Raw genomic sequence first — 18950 nt, 5'->3', positions numbered from 1 at the left:
AAAGAAAAAATAGATAAATTGGATTTCATCAAAATTAAAAACTTTTGTGTATTAAAGAATACTATTAATATAGTTTCATGTATTAATGATGACTAATTTTTCTCTAATTTTCTTAATCATTAGAACTTTCCAAAGTAGAAAAATTGCCCTAAATTTAATCATAAATAATAAGAAATAAAACCATGTTGGAATTATTTTGAGATAATGTGCAATTTGCATATTAAAAATGTCTGAGAAAATTTACAGTCATTGATATCTCACATCTGCAGTTAGATTTCTAAAAACTGACTGCAACATGTATTATGGAATGTGTTTGTCTTAGAATGTTTGGTTTGTAATTGGTTGAGGACTAAAACAATAGGAAATTCACTTCTCTGATTTGTATTAATTCCAGTGGTGACTGGATCACTAAAGCAAAAGGAAGTGACATGTTTATGATGAATGATGTGATTCACATTAATAAAGATGAAAAACGAAAAAGACACAATTAAGAGAGTAAAAAGAAAACTCATAAAATGGGAAAAAATATTTGCAAATCATGTATTTGATAAAGAGTTAATATCCACAATATACAAAGAACTACAACTCAACAAAAAGCCCAAATAACCCAATTCCTACATGGACAAAGGACTTGATAATATACAAACAGTCTATAAACATATGAAAAATGCTCACTATCATTAGTCTTTGGGGAATAACAAATCAAAACCACAATGAGGTAAAAACCACTTCATACCCACTAGGATTGCTATAACTTAAAAAATGGAAATTAATGTTGGTGAGGGTGTGGAAAAATTAGAGCTTTCATATTTTGTTGTGGCAATGTGGGAATGTTTGTTGTGGAAATGTAAAATGGTCTAGCTGCTCTGAAAAACAGTTTGGCAGTTCCACAAAAACTAAACATAGAATTACCATATAACCGAGAAATTCTAACCGTGTTCATATCCAAAGGAACTGGAAACAGATACTGTACAGCAATGTTTACAATGTCATTGTTCATAATAGCGAGAAGGTGGAAACAACCCAAGTGTCTGGAAATAGTATTAATAGTTACACAGCATTGTGAAATGTACTGCATGCCATTGAGTTGTGCACTTACAAATGGCTAAAATGGTATTTTGTGTTATGTATATTTTACCACAATTACAAAAATAGAGAGAGAGAGAGAGAGAGAGAGAGAGAGAGAGAGAGAGAAGGCAAATTCTTAATAAAAATGATAGACCATGGGAAATTGAGTAAGCCTAGAAGGGGTTGGTAAACAGAAAAGTGTGTGTTTGAGGGATTAAAAGTTGCGGTGTCTTTGAAGGGAAGATATTTAGGGAGTAAAATTGAGAGAACTGAAATAGAGTCATGCGCCACATAATGACATTTTGATCAACAATGGACTGCGTATATGATGGTGGTCCTATGAGATTATAATAAAGGTGAAAAATTCCTATCGCCTGGTGATGTGATGTCATCGCCATCATTAACATCTTAGCAAAACATGGTACTCTGGAGTTTGTGGTGATGCTGGTGTAAACGTATTGTGCTACCAGTTGTATAAATGTATAGTGCATACAATTAGGTACAGTACATAATACTTGATAATGGTAATAAATGATGGGTACTGGTTTATATACTTACTGTACTTTTAATCATTTTTTAGAGTGTACTCTTTCTCCTTGTAAAAAACAGTTCACTGTAAAACAGTATGCTGTGTCAGCCCGCAGCAGCCTCATACACTCCTATTTACCGCGTCTCTTGATCGCATCATTTTTTTATCTCTTGTGCTTGCTTTAATCTCATATTGTTTTGTACAGTACCATGCTGTACAGGCTTGTAGCCCAGGAGCAGTAGTCTATACCATATGCCTGGGTGTGCAATGGGCTGCACCATCGAGGTGTGTGTAAGTGCACTCTGTGATGTCCACACAATGATGAAACCTAATGACACATTTCCCAGAACAAATCCCTGTTGTCAAGCAACCCATGACTGTAATTGCTAGATGGGTTGACTGATATATTCGACTGTTAGAATTTCAGTGGTAGAATGTTTCCAGTTAATAAAGTGAAGGATGTGACCATGGGTGTGAACTGCTTAATAAGAGTGGGAAGTGACAGTCTTGGGACTTGAACATGGTTAAATTCACACACAAGATGGGGTAGAAAACAAGCCTCAGTTGGATGTTGAAAATTAATAGATATCAGTGGTTGATTTGCGGGACTCAAAGGAAAAAATCATTTATTTCTACTGTATTTCTTAGTTCTGTACTTTTATTGTAGTATTGGCCTAGAGTTTGTTGAATTTCTTTTTATTGGACCAATTTTGGTAAGCCTGGTAGGTTGCCAATGGCTGAGAGATGTAGAAATGGCAATACTTCAGCTCTCCTATAGGCACAGAGGCTTTCATCTGATTGTGTACATCAAGGTAAATACAACCAAGGGGGAAAGCACTGGCCTCTTTATCTTGCTTTAAAAGTGTATAGGCAAGTCATTAAAGGTCTTTTCATTAGTTTTTGTTTTTATTAGTTTCAGGTGTACAAAACAATGTAATAGTTAGACATTTACACCCCTCACAAAGTGATGACCCCCCATTCCCCAATCTCCTATCCCTCTGACATTGTATGTATCTGTTACAATTCCATTGACTCTATTCCCTATGCTGTACTCCACATCCTGTGACTATTTATGTTTATATTTATAGTTAACATTCACTATTATTCAGCTTCAGATTCAGGTGTACAGTGCAGTGTCAGGTGTCTACACCATCCCTGAAGTGATCTCCCTAATAAGACGTGTGCCCATCTCACACCTACAAAATCTTTACAACATTATTGATTATATTCCCCAAACTGTATTTCATATCCCTGTAGCAATCTTGTGGCTACTAATTTGTACTTTCTATTCCCCTCACCTTCCTTCCCATCCCCACCCCCTTCCCATCTAGCAACCATCAGTTTCTTCACCATATCACTGAGTCTGTTTCTGTTTAGTTTGCTCATTTATTCTATTCTTTAGATTCCCTATATAAGGGAGATCATATAGTATTTGTCTTTCTCTGTCTGACTTATTTCAGTTAGCACAATGTTTTCTAGGTCCATCCACATCATTGCAAATGGTAAGATTTCATTCTTCTTTATGGCTGTACCACAGTTTCTTAATCCAGTCATCGACCGATGGGCATTTTGGTTGTTTCTATGTCTTGGCTATTGTGAATAGTGCTGCAGTAAACATAGGGGTGCATAAATTTTTTTGAATTAGCTATTTGGATTTCTCTGGATCCAAGAGTGGAATTGCTGGGTCATAAGGTAGTTTCATTTGCAATTGTTTGAGATACCTGCATCCTGATTTCCATAGTGGCTGCACGAATCTGCAATCCCACCAACAGTGCACGAGGGTTCCCCTTTCTTCACATCCTTGTCAGCACTTGTTGTTTGTTGATTTATTGATGATAGCCATTTTGACTGGGGTGAGGTGGTATCTCAATGTGGTTTTTATTTGCATTTTTCTAATGATTAGTGAGGCTGAGCATTTTTTCATGACTGTTGGCCATCTGTATGTCCTCTTTAGAGCAATGTCTCTTCATGTCCTCTGCCCATTTTTTAATTGGTTTGTTTGCTTTTTTTTGTTGTTGAGTTGTATGAGTTTTTATAAATTTTAGATATTAACTCCTTGTCAGATGTGTCATTGGCAAATATCTTTTCCCATTCAGTAAGATGCCTTTTTGTTTTATTGATGGTTTTCTTTGCTGTGAAAAAACTTTTTAGTTTGATGTAATCTCATATATTTATGTTTTCTTTTACTTCCCTTGTCTGAGAGGATGTATCAGTAAAAATACAACTAAGAGTAATGTCTGCAAATTTACTTCCTACATTTTCTTCTTGGAGTTTTATGGTTTCAGATCTTACATTTAAGTCTTTAAGCCATTTTGAATTTATTCTTGTTTATGGTGTAAGGAGGTGGTCCAGCTTCATTTTTTTGCATGTTTCTGTCCAGGTTTCCCAGCACCATTTATTGAATAAACTGTCTTGACCCCAATGTAAATTCTTGCTTCTATTATCATAGGTTAGATGACCATATAGGCATGGATTTATTTCTGGGCTCTCTATTCTATTCCATTGATCTCTGTGTCTGTTTTCATGCCAATACCAAGCTGTTTTGATTACTATGGCCTTGTAGTATGTTTTGATGTCATGTAGCATGATACCTCCCATTTTGTTCTTATTTCTCAAGATTGCCATCGCTATTCAGGGTCTTTTCTGGTTCCATATGAATTTTAGGATTATATGTTCTAGTTCTGTGAAAAATGCCACTTGTAATTTAATAGGGATTGTGTTGAATCTATATATTGCCTTAGGTAGTATGGACATTTTAACTATATTCTTCCTATCTATGAGCACGGTATGTGTTTCCATCTATTTGTATCTTCTTTAATTTCTCTCTTCAGTAATATTTTTTCTGAGTAGAGGTCTTTTACTTCTCTGGTTAAATTTATTTCTAGTATTTTATTGTAAAAGGGACTGTTTTCTTAATTTCTTATTCTGAGAATTTGTTACTGGTGTATACAAATGCAACTAATTTCTGAATATTAATTTTGTATCCTGCTACTTTACTAAATTCATTTATCAGTTCTAATAATTTCTTGGTTCAGTCTTTGGGGTTCTCTCTATATAGTATCATGTCATCTGCATATAATGACAATTTTACTTCCTCCTTTCCAATTTGGATGCCTTTTCTTTCTGTCTTATCTTTTTTTTATTGTGAAATATTGGGGAACAGTATGTGTTTCCAGGACCCATCAGCTCCATGTCAAGTCATTGTTTTCAATCTAGTTGTGCGGGGTCGCAGCTCAGCTCCAGGTCAAGCCAGTGTCTTCATTCTAGTTGTGGAGGGCTCAGCTCACTGGCTGCGCCCTCCACAACTAGAATCGAACCAGCAACCTTGGTGTTACGAGCATTGCGCTCTAACCACTGAGCAAATTGGCTTCTGACTGGCGGCTCAGCTCCAAGTTCAGCCGTTGTCTCTCCCTGGTCCATGTGGAAACCGAACCAGCAATTTGGAGTTATGAGCACTGCGCTCCAACCACTGAGCCAACCAGCCCCCCTGCCTTTTATTTCTTTTTCTGATTGCTGTGGCTAGAATGTCCATAACTATGTTGAACAAAAGTGGTGAAAGGGGGCAACCTTGTCTTGTTCCTGATCTTAAGGGGAGTGGTTTCAGCTTTTCCCCATTGAGTATGATGTTAGCTGTGGGTTTGTCATATATGGCCTTTATTATGTTGAGATATGTTACCTCTATTCCCACTTTGCTGAGAGTGTTTATCATAAATTGCTGCTGGATTTTTCTGCATCTTTTGATATGATCTTATGATTTTTATCCTCCATTTTGTTAATGGTGTGTATCACGTTAATTGATTTGTGGATAGTGAACCACCCTTGCATACCAGGAATGAATCCCACTTGATCGTGGTATATGATCTTTTTAATGTATTGCTGAATTTGGCTTGCTGATATTTTGTTGAGGATTTTTACATCGGCCTAATGGTTAGGGATATCGGCCTAATGGTTTTCTTTTTTTGGTAATGTTTTTGTCTAGTTTTGGGATCAGGGTGATAGTGGCCTCACATAAAGAGTTTGGGAGCCTTCCCTCCTTCTGGATTTTTTGGAATAGTTTGAGGAGAATAGTTGATAATTCTTTTTTGAACGTTTGGTAAAATTCACCATTTGATAAAGCCATCCGTAGGGACGGAGTCCCAGGGAGCAGTTTCCAGGCCCTTGGCCCCATGTGGAAAGGTGCTGGCTCAGTTATTATATGGCCATCAGCTGTAATCAGATGGTCATCCGCTGTGGCTGGATCATCATCAGCTGTTAATGGTTAGCCATTAGCTACTAATATAACTGCTGTGGCTACGCCGGCAAGGGGGTTAGTTGATTGGCAGAGAAGCAGAAGGCAGATCGCAGATCGTGTGGATCCTACTTCCTATAACTCCAACCCAGCCGCCAGTGAGAATATAGTGGTATGAACCCCCTATCCATGGCTCAGTGGGTGTTCCTTTTTGGCCTCACCATATCCTGCGTTCTAGTTTGGGGAGCGGGAGCTGAGTACCTGCATGACACCATCTGGTCCAAGGCTTTTGTTTGTTGGGAGCTTGTTGATTACTGATTCAATTTCCCTGGTAGTAATCAGTCTATTCAGATTTTCCATTTCTTCTTGATTCAGCCTTGGAAGTTTGTATGCTTCCAGAAAATTATCCGTTTCTTCCAGATTGTCTAATTTGTTGGCATATAGCTGCTCGTAGTATTTCTTAAATTTTTTTGTATTTCTGTGGTGTCTGTTATCACTTCTCTTTTATTTCTTTTTTTTCAAGTTTTTTTCTTTTTAAATTAAAGTTTATTGGGGTGACAATAGTTAGTAAAGTTACATAGGTTTCCGGTGTACAATTCTGTAATACATTATCTATATATCACATTGTGTGTTCACCACCCAGAGTTAATTCTCCTTCCATCTGATTTCATTAATTTGAGTTCTCTCTTTTTTTCTTGATGAGTCTGGCTGAAGGTTTGTCGATTATGTTTATCTTTTAAAAAAACCAGCTCTTGGTTTCATGGATCTTTTGTATTGTTTTATTGGTCTCTATTTCATTAGCTTTTTTTTTTTTTTTTTTTTTTTTTTAAAGAATACCCATTGTAGTGCTTCAAAAAGAGTATCTTTTTGGATAAAATCTGATCTAAAATTTCATACTCGATATCACATAATAATCATTATAAAGTGTGTTCAATTTATAAAATCAAAGAGAAGGAAGGCATTTGGAAAGCCCCATAAAATTAAACCATATTTTGAAGTTACAGTTTGCCCTCTAATATTGCTTGTAGCAGCTATTTTATGTATTATAGTCTTTGATATATTGCATTTCAAAATGTTTTCATCTTTCTTAGGAAAACAGGCAAGCATTTTCACAACTTCATTACTTGGCAAGACCTAAGAGCTATTGAACTTGTAAAATCATGGAATACTTCTCTTATAATGAAGGTAATCTTTTTCTTTTCTGCAATTTGGATATTACTGTTTTCCTGTAAATGTCCCTTAACTAGAGACTCAATTGTATAATCACCTACTTAGGCTGTTTTTGGGCATTAAGAAGAGAATACACACATGAACACTCCCACATGAGTGAAATTTAGTAGTAGGTACCCAAAAGCATATGTGATAGACTGAAGTACTTAACCACTACACTTCAGGAAGTCCTGAGGTTTGGGGTAGACCAGAGATTCACGTGTTAGTGAGAATTCATATTTCCATTCATGGGGAAATAGAAAAAATACAGACTATGCCCAGAAAAGGTACAACAGTATCCGCATTTCATCAATTTTGTTATAAAAGTGGAGAATATATATTGACATAGATAACTAGCTCACCTCCACATGCTCTTAATGTGATGCTTGCCAACTGTGACGACGACAGTGACACAGCTGCTTCATCTCGCTGCTAAGTGGGGGATTATTGAGTCAAAGACAATTTCCCAGCTCCTCAGCTGGCGAAACCTGCAGTATGTGATGTTACTATCAATACTGCATATTGCTTGTTTGAATACTTCTAATGTCACACAGTTGAATGCCTTCTCAGCTCGGGCACACGTACAGTCGGTGCATGGGGCAGAGTTGGGGGCATCAGTTTTACTTGATAAGTATTTGGAGATAATAATTGTATATAAAAACAAACATGAATATATTACAGAATATGACAGCAGTGCATGAATGAAACACTTTTGCCATAATCTCACACACACTGATTTTTCTTTTCCGTTCAATATGTAAAAATGCACCTTGTTTTAATAACGTGTGAGGCTGAATGCTGAGAGGTGCTGTTTCCCGGAAAGACAGCAGTTAAGGGAGTGGAAAGTGGGTGTAAGGAAAAGTCATGAATCCTGAATGGGACAGTTTTAAATTATGCTGTTTATAATGTGTATTTTTTTACCTTAATGTCTATTTTTAGTTTTTAATAGGTCAATATATCAAATGTTCCTTAAGTCACGACTAATTCCTTAAGTCAGCCAATGAGATATTTTATTCCTTTGAAAATAAATTGTGACCATGAAAATACCTCTGTAGTACAAGCCCCAAATCTCAAGTCATGACACAAAACTGTGACTTCAAGCACAAGGCTGAGTGTTTCAAGCACTTTGTTTCAAGCACATGGGTGTGACATATGTTTTGGCTTCTCTTAGCATAAAATGCACACAGACTCTTCAAGTTGAGCACACACAGTCCCGGGGCCCGTCCTGCCAGTGAAGGAAGCCTACCCTGCAGTCCTCCCTGCCCAGGTGCTTGCACCGCGTCTCCCCAAAAGTAAGACCCAGCTGGACAGTCAGCTCTAAGGCGTCTTTTGGAGCAAAAGTTAATATAAGACCCGGTATTATATTTATATTATATTATATTATATTATATTATATTATATTATATTATATTATATTATATTATATTCCCGGTGTTGTAGTAAAATAAGACCAGGTCTTATATTAATTTTTGCTCCAAAAGACTCATTAGACTAACAGTCCAGCTATGTCTTATTTTGGGGGTAGTTTATTTATTGAGGCTCTCGGAAATGTTTAGGGTGTGTGTTCCTGAGCTGTCACCAAGGTCATTACTTTAGCCAAGACTGGCCACAAGCAGAATGGTGAAATAATCGGCCACCATTGTTCTCCTCCTGTCCCCAGGCACCCATGCTTCCTTTCCCTGTGGTTCTGCTTCTTGCCTACTGGTTGCTAAGTCTTCTTTTTGCTTTTAGCATAAAAACCTCTACTCATGACCATGGTTTGGCTCTGTCTGCAGCCCTGACCACCTCCCAGACCCCTTCCTTCTCCCTGAAGCTGCTAAGGATTAAGCTCCAGCTCAGCCAGCCTCCTCTTATTCTTGTAACACCCAAGCCCTTTGCCACCTTAGGCCCTCATGCCTGTAAGAGGCTCCCTCTGCTATCATGGCTGGGTCTTTGTCATTTTTCATGTCACCTCCTCTGGGAGCCCTTACCTGCCATCCTATTTAAAGTAGACCCCCAACCCCCATCCAGTCTCAGTCTCACTGTCCTTTATTTCTATCAAATGTCAAAGATTCTGAGACACATCTTTTAAATTGAAATTTTAATCAATGTAATTGTAGAGTCGCCTGCAGTTCCAAGAAAGAATGCTGAGATCCCTTATACACTTTGTAGTTTCTCTCAATGGTAATGTTTTATAACACGACAGTGTAATGTTACAGCCAACATACTGACATGAACACAATCCATAGATCTTACCCAGATTCCCCCAGTTTTACTTGTTCTGTGTGTGTATATTCGTTTCTATGCAGCTTTTCATGTGTTCCTGTATCCAGCACCACAGTTAAGACACTCAACAGTTCCATCACTCAAGGACCCCTCGTGCTGCTCTTTATAACCAAGCACATCTCTCTCCTGTGTGTCTCCCCACCTGCTTCCATCCCCAGCTCCTTGCAACCACTAATCTGTCCTCCATTCAAAATTTTTCTCATTTAAAAGATGTGATATACATAGAAGAATGCAGTGTAAGATCTTTGGGGATTTGCTTCCTTCACATAGTGTAGTTTTCTGGAGAATCGAAGTTGTTCCATGTATCAATAGCGTGTTCCTTTTTATTGCTGAGTTGTTCAGTGGTATAGATATCCTACCTGTTAGAGGACATCTGTGCTGATTCCAGTTTTTGGCTGTTACAGATAAAGTTGTTATAAACAGAATTTTGTGTGAACATAAAATTTCATTTATCTGGGATAAATACCCCAAGAATATAATTGCTAGGTCTTATGGTAATTGCATGGCTTGTAAGAAATTGCCAAACTGTTTTCCAGAATGGCTGTACCACATACATTCTAGCCAGCAATGTATGAGTTATAAGACAAACATTTTTCTTACTTTAACATCTTTGAAATCAGGATGCATTTTGAACCATTAATTACATCTTAGCATTATATCATAATTTAACTGGCAGGATTTTTTTCTTTTTTGGTGGTACATTCAATAGCGATTCCTTTTATAATTATTGCCTTCTTAGATGATCTCATCTGTTGATTTGATTACTTATTTGTCAGTCTCTTTCCACTAGAATGTAAATTTAAGGAAGGCAGGGATTCTGCCTGTAGTATTCAGTTTTCTCAAGGGCTAGCACAGTCCTTGGTACATAGAAGGAACTCAATAAATATGTTAAATTTGTGAACAACAGGGCGAATTGTGTGTATGTTGACTAAAAGTGCCAGTGTTAGAAGGCTTAATCTTTTTGTGTAACCAATGTCCCACCACCCAAGGTGTATACATTTTAACAGAAGATCCCTGAAGGATCCTCAGTCTAATTTTTACAGAGAAAAGTATGGTGTGTTGTAGGGAGGAAGAACGCATTTCAGTTTGAGGCTTTTGTTAACATATAATCAGAAGGATTATGGGTGGCCACTTTAAATACTTTTAAAAAGTCTTATGTTTTAATAAATAATGTAAAATATAAAGAAATGCAGAAGGTTTGAGCTCTGAACAGGTGAAATGAACTTAAAAGGGTACAAACTTCCAGTTATAGAATGAATAAGGTCAGAGGATTTCATGTATAACATAATGGCTATAGTTGATAACACTGTATTGTATAATTGAAATTTGCTAATAGAGTGGAACTTTAAATGTTCTCACCAAAAAAAGGTTAAAAAATTAAAATAAGGCTCATTGTTCAAAAGAAATGACTGAACTATAAAGAGAACTAAGTCTGCACATTTTCTTGATTAACATGTTATACTAAAAATGAAAGTAAAGTAAATTCATATTACTGTTTTTAACAAATAAACCAAAATCTTTAAATTTCTTTTTGGGAGCAGGAGGGGGAAGAATAGAAAAATGCAAGAAGTGGGTAAATTCTCCCTAAGTGAATATTTTGTAAAACATCAGTTTCAGAAGTCGTATTGTCCCTCTGAATCCTTGTAGTAGGTAGCAGGATAAGCCTTCTTTTTTTTTTTTTTAGTGTGTCTTGCAAACTTTAAAATTCAAAGCTGGTTTTCTGTGTAAGCCTTTTTTAAATTAAAGATATTGCTTATTAAGGAGTAAATTTTAAATTGTGTATGATTTCTCTTTGATCATTTAATAAGTATAAATAGTATTAAAATCATACATCCAAAATTTTAAGTACTTAAAATGTAGGGGAAATTTTTTCCTGGATTAATACTAATTTATTAAAAATATGTTTCTAATAGAAATATAGCTTTTTCCCTTGACTCTCTCCCTTCATTTCCATAGTTAAAAATAGGTAAAGAGATAGAAAATATTTTAAAAAGACTTTTATAAATACCTGAGCCTACTTTATTTTCTTAAGTCTTGAGAACACTTTATAAGTAGTTAAATAACTTGTTTGTTATTGGGTTTGCTTGCATGTGTATAGAATTAATATAGGAACATCAAACACCATTAAATGCATTTTCCTTAAATATTTTTTTAAATAGCTAATACACAGTTCCTGCCGAATGCTTCACTTTTTCACTAGAAGTAAACGATTTTTAGCAGCCAGTTTGTTCACTTTCACAACCCAGCATGTTTCTTTGAGATTGGCCTGGATTTTACAGAACCTGGTTGAGGTAAGAAAAGACTGTGTGTGTACGTGTGTTTGCGCGCGTGTGTGCATGCATGCACACAAAAAAACTATGGGGAAGATCCCAGGAATAAGGATAGTAATTCGATTATTTGAAGGAAAATTAAGTACCACCACATATTGGGCTGGAAGACAAGGAATCCTTACCTAGTTTATTATTTTAAACCTTTTTATTGTGAATCAGGGCACATACAGAAAAATGAACAGTAAAAATGTACCACTCAGTAATATATTGTGGAGCAATCATCTGTGTAAGTCTACTTGAATGAAGAACTAGAACACTGATACTGTATATCACATTTTCTTTCTACTTTTACAATTTATATATTTCTTCTTCAGCACTATATTTTAGTTTTGCCTGGATGTTTTTGAACTTTGTATAAACGGAATCATACAGTGTTTATTCTTTTGTATTTGACTCTTCTTGCTTGACATATGTGTGAAAAATACGTATCTTGTGTATAAAAATGTCCTCATATTTTCATTGCTATTTAGTGTGCAATATATGATTTTACCATAGTTTATTCATCCATTTATCCATTCTGTTCATCTACATTTGAGTTACTTCTAGTTTGGGGCTATGCATTCTTCTAAAGTGCGTATGGAACATTCTCTAAGATAAACTATATGCTACACCGTAATACAAGCTTCAATAAATTTAAAAGGACTAAAATCATACAAAATATTTCTTTGACCACAAAAGAATGAAATTAGAAATAAGTAACAGAAAGAAGTTTGGGAAGTTCAAAACTATGTGGAAATTAAAAAATGCATTTTTAAATCACCAATGGGTAAAAGAAGAAATTCCAAGAGAAATTAGAAAATACTTTCAGTTGAGTTAAAGTGAAAACAAAACATACCAAAATGTGATGCAGCTAAAGAGGTAAGGGAAATTTATAGCAAGATTTTATTGCATATAGAGACTATATTTTTTTTAAAAATCTAAAATTCTACCTTAAGACACTGGGAAAAGATGAGCAAACTAAAACCAAAGCAAGTACAGGAAAGAAATATAAAGAGTAGAGTGAAAATTAATGAAATAAAGAATAGGAAAACAATTGACAAAATTAACACAACCAAAAATTGGTTTAGAAAGATTAGCTATACTGACAAAGATAAAATAGAAAGACCCAAATAACTAAAATTATGAATGAAAGGGAGAACATTAATTCCAACATCACAAATAAAAGGCATAATAAGGAAATAATATGAACAAGTATATGCCAACAAATTACATAACTTAGATAAAATAGAAATTTCCCTAGAAATACAGAAACTACTGATACTGTGTCAAGTTATAGACAACATGTATAAATCGTTTGTCCAGTAAAAAATTAGATTTTAATCTTTAGAGCATTTTTAGGTTTACAGAAACATTGAGCTGAAAGTACAGAGTTCCCATCTACCTACCTCCAGCAGTTTCTCCTATTGTTAACATCTTGCATGAATGTGGCACATTTGTTCCAGTTGCTGAACCAAGAGTGACACGTTATTGTTAAGTATTACTAATGTAGTGTATTTACCATCACGGTATCATACACAATAGTTTCACTGCCCTAAAAATCCTCTGTGCTTCACTTACTCATCTCTCTCCCCTTACTCTTGAACCCCTGGCAATAGTTGATGTTTTTCTGTCTCTCTAGTTTTACCTTTTCCAGAATGTCATATTTTGGAATTATACAGTATATACCTTTTTAGACTGGCTTCTTTCACTTCTCTGTGTCTAATTGTGGCTTGATAGCTCATTTCTTTTTATCACTGATTAGTGTTTCATTGTCTGGATGTGTCACAGGTTTATACAGTCGCCTATTGAAGGGTAGGGTATCTTGTTGCTTCCCATTTTTGGCAATTATGAATAAAGCTGCTATAAACATTTGTGTACAGATTTTGTTTGTATGGACATAAATTTTCAACTCATTTAGGTAAATACCTAGGAGTGTAATTGCTAGATCATATGGTAATAGTATGGTTAGTTTTGTAAGAAATTGCAAAACTATCTTCCAAAGTGGCTGCATTCCTACTAACAATGAATGAGAGTTCCTGTTGCTAACATGTGATGTCAGTGTTTTGGATTTTAGCTATTCTAATAGGTGTGAAGTAGTATCTCATTGGTTTAATTTGTAATTCCTAATAACATGATGTGGAAATATGACTTTACTTTTATTTCTCTTCTTTGCATTGACAAGGACCACTAGGATATATTGACTAGAAGGGATGAACACAAACATCCTTTTCTCATTCCTTATCTTGGAAAAAAGCTTTCTACATTTCACAAGTTAGTATGACTTTGTAGTCAGTTTTCTTTAGATATCCTTCATCAAATTAAGGAAATTCTCCACTTTTCCTAGTTTGCTAAGACTTTTTATTATGAATGGGTGCTGAACTTATCAAACACATTTTCTACACCTGTAGTCTAGCTGTGGCCACTACTTGGGGTTTGTAGGGCATCTTGAATTCATTTGTTGATGTCTTTTGTTGATTTTGAAAATTTCTCAGCCATTATCTTCAAATGTAATTTCTGCTCCATTCTCCTTATCTTCTTTCCTTCTGAAAATCTAATTACATGTATATTACACCTTGCTAAATTTTCTTTAATCTCTCACTCTATTTTACATATTTTCCATTCTTTTGTCTGTATGTACTTTATTCTGGATATTTTCTTCTAACCTGTCTTCCAGATCTGTTATTCTCTCTTCAGTTGTTTCTAATGCCTTGTTAAAACCTAGCTATTAAGTTTTTAATTTTTTAGTTCTAGAATTTTTTTCATGTTATAATCATGGTATTTTAAAGCCCATTAATTCCAATATCTGTAATCTTCACAGACTTTCTCCCTTTTTTCCCCCATGTTCTCTTGTTTCCTTATATGCCTGGTGACTTAATTGGTTTTTAAAAATTTTAGACCAATTTATTGAGGTATGATTGACATACAAAAAGCTGTACATATTTAATGTATGCAACTTGATAAGTTTGGTTCGCCTGGTTACTTATTTATATGTATGTATGTATATATGAACTAGACATTGTATTTTTAAAATTGTCTACAGAAATTATGAGTGCCTTAACATAATACTGTGTTGCTCTGGATAGGATTTATGTTTGTTTCTTCTGTTCTTTTAGGTTTCAGGATTATCTCAATCCAATTTAATGATTGAGATGATTCAAAGCTGAGTTGCAGTTCCTGTGAGAGCCTGCTTTCTAGTTTACCCTTACTGCTAGGGTAGAGCCATTTGGAGTCTTAACCCAATGCAAGAAGGATTGACCTTGGTCCTCCTATTTTAGGAAGCTCTGATATCTACTGTATGTCTTCCTAGTCTTACAGGGGCCTACTACTTATCAGAGGGCCTGACTCTGAAATATTTTTTGTGAACAAATGAACTTACTACCAGGCAGGCATTGTGCTACTCACTGAAATACAGATTAACCTTTGTCTAATGTGGAACAAATTTTAGAATCATAATTTCTAAATTTAAGAAGAGTTTGAATATAATAACATGACTTTAAGTGCTCCATTATTTAAGTGGTATAACACTTGAATGGAGTCTTCAAAATACTTGTTATAAATAATCTGCAAATGACTTCTTTTTTTTTTAACCCATGTCATGCATTTTCATTTTATTGATGCTTTCTACTGTTAAAATATAATGATTCCTTAAATGTCTTCATTTGCTGTTCTTTTTATCTCAGTTATATATTTATTAAGCATTTTTATTAACATCTACTATAAGCCAGGAATCCTCCTCGGTGTTGGGTTATAAAAATGAATGCCCTTAAAGAGCTTAGGGTCTAGTAGGGAAGTAATGATCCTGTGAGATAATGGCTTTGTGGAAGATATACACAGAGTGCTGGGTTGGACAAAGCCAGGAAATGTTAGTGTTGAAGTATAAATAAGAGTTGGAGAGGTGATAAAGTATGACTTAGGGAATTATTTTCCAGTATGTTAATAATATCCTAACAAGCATTTCAGTTTCTCTATTAGCTAATTTAAAGAGGTTTTGATACTTTTCATGCTTTACACCAAGGATTGGTAAATTTTTCTGTAGATTTTAGGCTTTGAAAGCCATAAGGTTTCTATCAAAACTACTCTGCCACTGTAGTGTGAAAGCAGGTATAACTAATACATAAACAAATAAGCATGGCTGTGTTCCAGTAAAACTTTATTTATGGACACTGAAATTTGAATGTCATATACTTTTCATGTGTCACAAAGTATTCTTGTTCCTTTTCTTTTCAACCAATAAAAAATTTAAAAACCATTCTTAACTTGCTGTACAGAGACAATGGGCTAGATTTGACTTATGGGCCATTGTGTGTCATCTCCTGTTTTAGGCTATTTATATTTAGACATATTTGTAACTCTGAACTAAAAAAATGTATATACTTTGTTTTTCATCACAAAAGTAACACATGTTTGGTTTAAACAGAAGCATTTCATATCCTATAGTAATTGCTTAGACCCATTTGGGATATATTCTACACATTGTTAGTTTATGTACATATATATTAATTTTATCATACATGGCATTATATTGTATTTACTGATAAGCACTTAATAGTGCACTTAATAATTTAGCCTTTTTGAACTTATTCTGTGTTGTTGTGTTTTCAAGGTGCAAAAGGCAATTGAAGAAGAAAATTGCTGCTTTGGGACTGTTGATACGTGGTTGTTACATAAGCTTACAAAAGGTAAACATGATCTGATAGGTCTGTCTCAAGTAACAAATTTGACTGATAGAAATGATTTACCTAAAAATAGTAGAAATTACTTTTTTGTTCCTTCCCAAATTCCAGACATACTGCCATTTGGTACCCTAGGAACCACACATTATACCGTATTTCCCCGAAAATAAGACCTAGCCCCGGACCATCAGCTCTAATGCGTCTTTTAGAGCAAAAATTAATAGAAGACCCCGTCTTGTTTTACTATAAGACTCGGTATAATATAATATAATATAATATAATATAATATAATATAATATAATATAATATAATATACTGGGTCTTATATTAATTTTTGCTCTAAAAGATGCATTAGAGCTGATGGTCCGGGGCTAGGTCTTTTATAGGGGAAACACGGTAGTAAACCTAGATTAACTTCAGTTTTTTTGGAAGGGAGGGTAATTTTTAAATTGTGATGAAACCTCAAATATAAGACAAAGAAACTGGCTTAATTTCAAGACTACTAAAATTTGAGTTCAATACCAAATCTTTCACTTTTCAGCTGGGTATAACATTGCATCTCTGGGAAGGAAGAGAGTCAAGGTGGTGGAATAGGTAAACACTGTCTGCTGCCTCCCGTGACCACATTAAAATTACAACTAAATTATAGAACAGTGAACCTCAAGAACCGTCTGAAGACTTATCTGAACAGAACCCCTATAACTAAGGATATAAAGAAGAGGCCAAAGGGGTAGCTGGTTAGCTCAGTTGGTTAGAGCGTGGTGCTAATAACACCAAAGTTGCTGGTTCGAGTCCCACATGGGCCACTGTGAGCTGCGCCCTCCTTAAAAAAAAAAAAAAAAGGCCACGTTGAGACTGGTAGGAAGGGTGGAGACGTGAAACGGGCTGACCCCAAGCTTATAGGTAGTGGTTGAGCACCAAGATAGACACCTTGGCGGCAGAGGTCCCTCCTGAAGAGTGAAGTGTCCCTGCCCCACACCCGACTCCCCAGCTCAGGAGTCTGGAAGAGGAGTCTGCATAACATCTGGCAGTGGGGATTCTGTCCTTCTTGGTGAGATGGAAAGTGGCTGGAAACCCAGACATCCTCTTAAAGGGCCTGTGCACGGACTCACTCTCTTGCAAGCACTTACCTGGGCTCTGGCGGAGAGGCAGCAACTTGATAGGTGGCAGAGACATACAGGGAAAGACAATTGTGTGGTTTCATGGTGAGGGCTAGAGGGACAGCTGCCATTATTCCTGTGTGGAGCTTGTCTTCACATGTAGCCTACAGGTGGGCACCATCATTGCTATGTTGAACCCTCCCCCACAGGGCCAAATCTGAGACCACATTGGCCTGGCGAACTCTGTGTGTGCCCCATCCTGGTGACTCCTTGGGATCCCACCCACCTGGTACAGCATAGCTAGGGACACTCTCAGCTCCTTGGTGGCCAGCCTTGCCTCAAAAGGTACAGGACACTTTTACAGCAGCGGATGGCCACGGTGGCCTGGGAAACTTTCACTAGCTGGCACTCAGGCCCAGCTTATTCTGCAGCCTTTCTTGGGTGGCTCTTGGGGATCTGTGGGCCCAAAAGCTTCCCGAACAAGGAAAAGCTAAAGGAATTCAGTACCAATAGGCCATTATTACAAGAAATACTAAAGGGAGTTCTTTAAGAAGAAGGGGGAAAACAAACAAACAAAAAAAGATAAAAAATACGAATAATAAAATGGCAATAGTTATGTACCTATCAACAATCACTTTCAATGTAAATGCATTAAATATTCCAATCAGAAGACAGGGTAGTTGGATGGATAAAAAACAAGAACCATACATATGCTGCCTACAAAAGGCCCACCTCAGATTGCAAGACACACATAGACTGAAAGTAAAGGGATGGAAAAAGATATTTTATGCAAATGGAAATGGAAAAAAGCTGGAGTAGCAATACTTATATCAGACAAAACAGACTAAAACAAGGACTATAATAAGAGACACAGAAGAACATTACATAATGATAAAGGGATCAATCCAACAAGAGGACATAACCCTAGCAAATATCTATGCATCCAACATAGGAGCACTGAAATATATAAAGCAAATATTGACTGACATAAAGGGAGAATTCGACAGTAATACAATAATAGGGGACTTTAACACCCGATTGACATCAATGAATACATCAGTCAGACAAAAACTCAACAAGGAAACAGTGGCCTTAAGTGACACACTAGACCAGGTGGATTTAATTGATGTTTTTACAGCATTCTACCCCAAAGGAGCAGAATATACATTCTTTTCAAGTGCACATGGAACATTTTCCAAGGTACACCACATGTTAGGCCACAAAGCAAGTCTCGATAAATTCAAGAAGATTGAAATCATATAAAGTATCCTCTTTGATTATAATTGTATGAAACTAGAAATCAATTACAAAAAAAAATCCTTAAAAATACACGTGAACACATGTGGCTAAATAACGTGCTACTCAACAAAGAATGGATTAACACTGAGATCAAGGAAGACATCAAAAGCTACCTTCAGACAAATGAAAATGAAACCACAGCGACCAAAAATCAGTGAGACACCATGGAAGCATTCCTAAGAGGGTAATTCATAGCAATACAGACCAACCTCAAGAAACGTTACCAGAGGGTAAGGAGGCAGGGGATAGTAGATGAGGATAAATGGGATC

At 35.9% G+C, this 18950-nt stretch overlaps 1 protein-coding gene across 4 annotated transcripts in view; it reads left to right on the top strand.

Moving 5' to 3' along the window:
- Positions 1-18950, top strand: part of GK5 (glycerol kinase 5) — an 85127-nt gene that overhangs the window by 23438 nt on the left and 42739 nt on the right. For all 4 annotated transcript variants that reach the window (XM_033135463.1, XM_033135460.1, XM_033135467.1 and 1 more), the window contains 3 exons: positions 6917-7010; positions 11459-11590; positions 16212-16287. In XM_033135463.1, coding sequence (XP_032991354.1) covers positions 6917-7010; positions 11459-11590; positions 16212-16287 — 302 coding nt within the window. The remainder of the gene's footprint in view (positions 1-6916; positions 7011-11458; positions 11591-16211; positions 16288-18950) is intronic.

This window comes from Rhinolophus ferrumequinum, chromosome 2 (assembly GCF_004115265.2).
Source record: "Rhinolophus ferrumequinum isolate MPI-CBG mRhiFer1 chromosome 2, mRhiFer1_v1.p, whole genome shotgun sequence".
Lineage (NCBI taxonomy): Eukaryota > Metazoa > Chordata > Mammalia > Chiroptera > Rhinolophidae > Rhinolophus > Rhinolophus ferrumequinum.
Note: the sequence above shows the minus strand (reverse complement) of the source record. Positions and strands in the feature narration are given on the sequence as shown.